Source organism: Alligator sinensis, unplaced genomic scaffold, assembly GCF_000455745.1.
Source record: "Alligator sinensis unplaced genomic scaffold, ASM45574v1 scaffold210_2, whole genome shotgun sequence".
Taxonomy (NCBI): domain Eukaryota; kingdom Metazoa; phylum Chordata; order Crocodylia; family Alligatoridae; genus Alligator; species Alligator sinensis.
This window is the reverse complement of record NW_005841946.1, coordinates 1,788,299-1,796,677: the sequence shown is the minus strand read 5'-3', so window position 1 is coordinate 1,796,677 and position 8,379 is coordinate 1,788,299. Positions and strand designations below refer to the sequence as shown.

General features: G+C 40.8%; 1 protein-coding gene across 2 annotated transcripts in view; it reads right to left on the bottom strand.

The window, feature by feature from the left end:
• Positions 1–8,090, bottom strand: part of CLPX (caseinolytic mitochondrial matrix peptidase chaperone subunit) — a 40,732-nt gene extending 32,642 nt beyond the window's left edge. Inside the window, exons 1-3 of one of the 2 annotated variants that reach the window (XM_006020074.3) lie at positions 7,962–8,090; positions 6,748–6,927; positions 2,041–2,201 (exon numbers count right to left, since the gene is read on the bottom strand). In XM_006020074.3, the coding sequence (XP_006020136.1) occupies positions 2,041–2,201; positions 6,748–6,927; positions 7,962–8,016 (396 nt within the window). In that variant the 5' untranslated portion in view covers positions 8,017–8,090. The remainder of the gene's footprint in view (positions 1–2,040; positions 2,202–6,747; positions 6,928–7,961) is intronic. The other variant, XM_006020075.3, reaches the window with a different exon arrangement.
• Between the last annotated feature and the right edge of the window lie 289 nt (positions 8,091–8,379).

Here is an 8,379-nt window from a genome sequence, read left to right as displayed (position 1 = left end):
AGGAATGCCTGGGCCTCATGGCCCAAACGTAGTTCTGCCAACAGGAATTTTTCTGCCCAAGAGCTAGGCCAGCCTCCCCGAATGCCTGTCAGCCATGCTGCACCCACACCACACCAAAGCTTTTGTCAAGAGAGCAGTGTCAGCTATGGAGAGTGAGCTTTTTGCACATCTAGCCAAATAGTTCAGCCAGCATAAAGCTGCAATACAGACAAGATAAGACCCAATGTGGATACAGCTTATAATAACATAGCTTATTCACACACACACACACACACACACACACCCCCCAAACAAAATGAGCCGCCCTGGTAAAACGGCACTTTGTCAGTATACCTGTGATGATCATGTTGCATGACCTGTGATTAATAGAGCTATGCCAGCAGATATCCACCATGAAGACACAGTTATATTGGCAGAGGGCTGCAGTTTAGACATGACCGCCAGAACAGGCTCTTCCAAAAAGTGTGTCATATTGGGCACCCAACATCAGTAGTTCCTTTGGTAAACTTAAGTTCTTTTAATGCAGCAAAATAGAATCAGTCAGTCACACCCCTTGCAATTCCACTATATGTTGTAAGAGACCTAAATAGCTCAACCTACACCTCTTCCATTCCTCCATCGCTGGGCTGGGCCATCAGACCACATTCCACAAGCAACACTGAAGATAATACCTCTCCCTTTTAAAAGCTTTACGGAGTAAAAGCAATATTGATGTTAACATATTATCACCAACACCCAAGTTAGCAGTTGCTGAAATAAATGGAGCAAGTTATACCTCAAAGTGTATTTCTGCCTTTCTGCAAACTCGTATATACAGTTCCCATATCCATTACACAGCTATGCTTCCAATCTAATAGCAAGAAACATAATCTTTAGCTATGTTACAGAGTTCCACCAGCAGAACTATGTTGAACAGGAGTGTAGAAATATAGCTCCCTGAAACTAATGGAGCTACGCTGGCAAAACCCCACGTGTAAAGACAAGTTCTGCCATTCAGTGAGGTGGTGCAATTCTGACAGCAGCAAAGCTTTTTACCCAATAATTACATAGTGTACATGGGGACTCTGCCACCAGTTTTTCTGAGAGGTGACTCATAAGTAGGGTGGCCATACATTTCAGTTGAGACACTCCCGGATTTCAGAGGCTTGTCCTGGCCAGCTGTTGGGAAATAAAAATGGGCATCCCAGAAATGCAGAGGTGCGGAGTGCAGTCTGGCTGGGAGTCAGACAGAGCGGTGTGGATGTCCGGGATTTCCATATGGTCAGCCTACTTATAATGTAAACAAAAACAAAAAAAAGTGGGGAAGAAAGAAAGAAATATGTGCTTCTATAGAACAAGTGAGACACTTGTGCATGCCCTCCAGTTAGACGTTCAGACCTAGGAAAAGCCACTCTAACAACAATTTATTGAAGTACCTGCCAAACTTCTGTGTGTGGAGTTAAGAGCAAACTTACACTGGGTAATCATTCACTTGAAAATGTTGCTTATTAATTGCTAGTAAAAGAAAGGGGGGCGGGTTGTTGGGTTTGTTGTTGTTGTTTTTCTCTTAAAAAAGACTAAATATGTAATGAAAGTAGCAGTTAAACAGACGGTAAAAATAAAATTAATCTTTTCACAAAACATTACTGATTAACATACCTGCAACATGTTACTGTTGAAATAAGGGAAAAACCATAAAATATTTGGTTTAGAGGGAAACTGTCGTTAAGGAAGTCTGTCAATTGTAAAAAAAAGATGAGTTGAAAAATTCCTGTGCTACCACCTGAGCCTTCAGTGTATTGCTGTGGTTGTATAATCATGTCTTGCTACATTTTCAAAACTGTTTAATTTCCTTTTTGCTGTGTGAAAGACCCATGCAAACAAGGAATCTAACAACAAAACATATACACATTCAACAGGAAATTATATGAAAATATTTTTGCAGCTTTAGTGATCTGACAGGTGACTTGGAACAACAGTCAGTAAACAGCCCAGAAAGGAGTGCAGGCTTTCAGATGAGGGCTCCTTAAAATACAAGAGTAGACAGTGAATATCCGATACCTTATTGCCGTCCCCAGAGCCATCTTTGCTTTCACCATCCTTTGAAGCAAAGTATGCTGGTGTTTCAGAAAAACATCTAAAGGGAACTCTTCTTAAAGAACGCGTTTCAAAGGCTCCAAGTCTTCTTAAAACAGGGAGACGACTGCGACCGCAAGTAATACCTGGAAATGAAACCAATCCTTTAAGGACAAATTGTTTTGCTTCCCACTCAAAATGCTGAACACACATACGCAACATATTACCTATGATCAGTTTGTTTCATGATATAATAGAACACAGATAAAATACTCATTACTACTGTATTCATCACCCACTGTTGGGGAAAATTAAAGAAAGAAAAATCAGTTTTACTAGTATTTGTAGGATGACAACACCATTCCCTGACTTCCTCAACCCCTTCATGACAATAAAGTGAACTTTGAAGAAATAGATTACTCTCTTAGGAATCAAAGGGTTACATGTATTTCAATTTTTTTTATAATATGATTCATTCTTGAGTTCCTTCTGTGGTAGAAACACAACTATATGCCAGAAGAATAAAAGCTGAAATCAAATTGAATTCAAGGTCTTGCAGTGACGAACACTAGGATTTCCATTAAGCTTAACAGTTAAAGTCAATAAAAAGTTCATGTGTAAAGGACGTCTGAATTGCAGAATAAGTAATATCCAAAAAACATCCCGAGTATGTACACATCCACACACCACGTTACTATGGAAAAGTTACTAGAGCCTGATAAAATACAGGCACGAGGGCGGATGCAACACAACTGTGCAGTAAAGATTCCCAATGGCATTACAATCAACAGGGAGTACAGCAAAAGCTGTGTTAGCTAGCACAAGTGGGGAACACGGCACGCCGGTTATATAAAAATCCCAGTTACCTGAGACAGGGGTTTTTGGCTGGATGCAGAGCAGCGGTAGCGCAGGGTGGTGGTGGTGGCGGCCACCACGTGCGAGCCCCCCTTTCCCTGCATTCGGCCAGCTGGAAATCCCGGTTAATAGAAATGCCGGTTAACACAAGTTTTGCTGTACTACTCAGTTAACATCAGGGCTAGTACTTACCTACGCTACAGACCCTCTGTCACTCCAGCTAGCCTGGTGCATCTGTGTTGACAAGAGCCCTCCAACAAAGACACAGGACATGCTGACAGATGGGTTTTTTCTGCTGACGTAGCTACACCACCTCCCCTGGAGTGCATAAGCTCTGCCAATAAAAGCCTTCTTCTGTTGGTACAGCTGTGCCCATGCACATAGACTTTTGCCAGTATAGCTATGTTGATTATATAGCAAGAAACCTTTTTTTTTTTTTTGCCTGCCCCCCACTCCAATGTGAAGCCCCTCCATAGGGCAAAAAGCCCCTTTTGCAGTATTTGCCCCCTTTTGGGGATGGTTTCTCTTTTCTACCTTTTCTTCCTTCCTCCTTCTTCTTCTTTTATTGTATTATTATTATTTTTATAGAATATAAGATGTATTTGTAATAAAAATGTAGTTTGTAGATGCTTTTATGGGTATAAAATAGTATTCTGCATCTGCATGCCCCCCCCACCATTGTAGTTGGCCTATTTGTTGCATGTGCCATGGCATTTCACCCTTTTATGTTTTATAGTCTATGCTTTTTAACTTTGTAACAAACAATGTTAGCAAGAGCGGGGAATCCAACCATGGCTTCTCTGTATGGAGTGGATCCCTGACTGAATCTTGGTTGATTGAGTAATGCAGTAGCTACACAGAATAACAAGTTATCCAGCATCAATTAACACCTAGGAAACTAGACTGAGAGGAAAGGATCAATACAGAGCCAGGAACTCCCTGAAACTTCACTGTTAAAGGTACAGAAGCCCTGGTTTGAACTAATCAACATCAAAGACCAACTCTTGGGACTGAATAGCCCCCCCCCCCCAATCAACTGCCCCCAGAGCCCTATTCATCACAGCAGTGAATTAATCGAACTTCATCAACAGACTCCTGAGCCCGCACGTACCTGTGGACGTGACCCCTGGGGCTGACGGCTGCCATCCAGCAACCACCAAGGGGGACGTCTCACGAGGTCAATGACCCCTGGATTGGGTAAGCCCAAAAATTGGGGAGTCACCAAAGTCTGCCAGAAAGGGATAAAAGGTAGCAAAGAATGACCCCCAATGGTGCCCTTTTTGACCTGACCAGCACCCTGCCTCCCTAGCCAGAAGGACAAGCGGCTTGACCCCCTTCTGAATAGGTATATCTTGACACCGGTGCTTAGTGTTCACAGCTAGCTACTGTGTGTATGTGTATGTGCATGAATGTGTGTGTGTTTGAGGGGATCAGCCCCAAGGTTTATGATCTGGCTTTGGCATTCGTCTAATAAACGAGAATTTTATGATGATCCTGTGAGTTGGTCCTTTGTAGCCAGCAGTTAGGAGTTGTGATCTTTTCATGCCTTTAAACAGACATAGCTATGCTGGCAAAACTTAGCAGGACAGGCCAGGCCAGGCCAGGTCCTCAACACCTATGTCCAAAATATAAATCACAACACAAGAGTAGTTACTCTATGCTTTAACCTAATGCTTTACCTGGAGCCATTCAATGTTTTTTTGGGTTTTTTTTTTATAAGCACACATTCAACAAACACTCTTCCCAAAAGAAAGTGCATTAGCAACTGTCAAGAGCACATTTAAAAAAAAAAAAAAAAAAAAAATCACTCCTCTTAATCTGGATGCCATAGTGCTCCAGACAAGCACCGATGAAATAAAATAGCTGATTAATCAAACCTTTCAACATTAAGTCAAACAGTGCTTCAATTCAGCTCTAAATATCGAAAACTCAGTTATACAAATACGGTATGCCACCTTCCAAATGTGCATCACATTGATGAAAAATTCTCAATAATTCAAAAAGTAAATGATCCAAATTTATTTCATGTCCACTGACATTAAGATATCGGAAGCTGTGTTGTACTAAGGACTAAATTTATATCTGAATTGCATAATCAGCTCATTGTGTACAAATAATAAAAAAAGGACCAACCTTTAGCATAGTATTATGAAATAATGTGACTGCTGCAAGGGGAATTATGTGACCTTTGAAATGTCTCCTGATTGTATGAAATTATGCATGTGTTTTGCACGTGAAGTAAAGTGGTCTTAATTTGGCAGATTCTGAATCCTTGACTTTGACTTGTAAACATTTCTAAGTCAATTCCCAAGAATTCTGCAGTTCACGTTTGAGAAAAATTATTAGCGAGAGAATAGTGAAGATAATGATATATTTTTAAAAAATGCTTACCTTTTTACAAAGAGTAGGCATGGGTCTTAAATTTAATGATTCATTTTTAATTTTAATAAGTGACACAACTCAAAAAGGACAGACACACCCAAGCTCTGGATTACACACCGGCTGGGAGTTTTCCAAGCTGCTTCATATACCTGATAGACAATTCTGGAGGAATTCCTTGGCTGACCTCAGAAAGAAACTGCAACTTGGCACCCATAGGAATTACCATCTCATTGGTGGGTTCAATTTTAAATTCCATTAAATCTGTACTGGAGAAAGGGAAGAAGCCAGCAGAACCAAGTGGAAGAAATCTCATGCCAGTAAAATCTTTTTTAAAAAAAGGGATGGAGGAGGAGGTGGATGATAGGGCAAGAAGAATTAGATTGCAGCAGAGCTGAAATGATTGCTGGTCACCTCTATGACAGCTGTTAGATTTTGTTAATCGTTTTGTTTCATTTTATTGTATTTTCAAGTTGACTTTTTAAATCAAATCCTGCCACTAAAGGAATAATCCTATAATCCTGTTCCAAGCCAACCTGCAAATATTTTTTAAAACAAACAAAAAAAATCCTCAATGGGTACATTAAGTTTCTTTTCACACACAAAATTCCAATAAGAGTACATGCTTAAAAAAAAAGTTTAGGACAGTAGTTTCAGGGTAAATCTCTGCAGACATCTTCTACTGTGAAATGAACACCAGTGATATTTGATCAAATCAGATTTACAGCTTTTTTAGAACAGAAAACAGAGTATTTAAGAGGAACTGGGGGGAGGGGAGGGGGGGAAATCAAAATAAAAAAGTCACTCTCCATTAAATAAAATCCTTCATTTCACTTGTATACAGCATCCAGTCCCCCCACCAAGTTTCAAGTTTTGGAATCAAGTTTTCCTGTTTTTAAAGATTTCCATTACCCTGATGCTCTGAGACAAATGTAAACCTGACTGCCTACACAGGGTACATGAGGAATCTGTATGTGAAATACTGCCAACTCCAAATTGTAAACTGAAAAGACGCATTTCTCTTTCAGTTAAAATTATTATAGGGATTATTATAAAAATAAGAGACGAGAATTTTCAAGCTGGTTGCATCTCTTCAGCTAAAAATTCGAGCAGTGCTCTGAGCAGTAATTGTGTAAGGGTGTAAATCTAAAGTCCAACAGCTCTTCTATATGAACTCTCACAAACATTTTTTGTGCAGTTCAGCTTATTCCATTTTTCAGCGAGTTACAAGACACTCATCTGGAATAGCTTTATGCCATATGATTTCCACATTTCATCAGTTCCTTACTAGCAATACCAAAAAGAGCAAGTATCTTGCTTCCCAAGCCTTGACACACTTTCCTTTATATTCCATGAAACCTATCACTTTAAAAGATTTTGTAGGGTTTTGATACCCATTGCTTAGCCTCAGCCTTGAAATCACAGCCAATGACACATTCTAGATAACAGTGTCATCACCTGCACTTGACAGAAGAGGTGGCATGTAGTCGACACAGCACATTAAGTGAGATGCCCAAGGTGGTAAAATGCATTCTGATCTCTCCTCTTGGTCGCAGAGACACCTGCTTGTTTGGCCGTCAGAGCATGCTGTTAAGCTCATCTTTTCTCCCACAAGGGGTTCAGGATGATATAAGCAGGCTGAAGAGGAAAAGTTAGCCGAATGAACATAAAGAAGACTTTTTACAACGCTGCAATTTTAAAATTCAATTTTTGAAGAAATATTACAGTACACATTCCAATAGAACAGGAATTTTACCACATGCACATTTATTTACATAAAATATAACTAACTGCAAAAAGCAGTTTTTTCTAGGAATATTTCATGCTTCTGTCAAATACAAAGTTACACTTTCATTCCATATTTCAGCCATGGCTTTGAGACATTCAGAAATCCTCCTTTCTAACAATTTAGAAATTCTCTCTCTCTCTCTCTCTCTCTCACACACACACACACACACATACACACACACACACTCTTTAAACAAACTTTGTGACTGTTAATACATGGTTCAGCATTCAGCTATATCAAAAAATATGTTTAAAATAAAAAAAACCCCTTCCTGTTCCAGGTATTACCATGTTTGACTGCTGCTGTAGGTCCACAGTTGCTACCTAAAGTCCAATACTCTCCAGATACGGATTACCTTCTCCACCACCCTTACTGCTACTCCGAAGCATCTGAGCACTTCATTTTTTTTTTTTTTTGGCATATATCCTTGAAATCTTGGCAAGGAAAGAAACAGCGAAAAAGGCACCATTCTGTAGATAAGTAACTGAGGTCCAAGAGACAAGCACCGATCCGCAAAGTTTTCTGGTATCTAACTGCTGCTGCTGCTGTCACCATGAGCTTTGAGCAGAATAGGAAATTAAACCCAGGTCTTTCCTGGGATTACACTAAATAAACTATCCGTGGTACGACAGTCTTAAATCCAGGAGTGATTTCTCTAAGTGCCAAACTCAAGTACCAAAGATGCGTGATAACCGCTGCAGCCACTAAGGTATGGCAATTAAGAAACAGTCTCCTCTAAAACTTTCACAGAAAGCGCGATTCGCGGTCACGAGCACGCAACCGCGGCAACGAGTCGAATCCCCGAACAAAACCCAATTCTGATTTCTTAACGTTTCGTTCGGGTTGCGGTCGACTCGGTCGAACTTTGCAAGGCCCAACCTACCTGACAGCGGCCCTTCGAACCACGGGAAGCGCCGGACTAAGGGTCCTACCAACATTGTGCAACGTGGAAAGCTTTTGGCTGGAGCAGGACTGGCAACAAGAACCAGAAACGGGAGCGCGGGAGTCGGCTTCTCTGTGCAAGCAGCCCCTGACACACGGTGCAGGCCCTTAAGTTAAGAACCACATGCTCCAAAAAAGGCTCTCCCGACACCTGAAGAGGGGGGGATGTGCCTGGAAGCTTGCAAAGAACAATTTTGCAACTGTTTTTCAGTAATAATAATAATAATATTGAAGTGCAGAGATTTTTAAACCGACCCCCTCCATGAGGCCCATAATAATAATAATAATAATGTGCAGAGGTGTTTAAAGCGACCCCCCACGAGGCCCCCCGCCCGGAGGAAGATGGCGGAGGGGCCGCA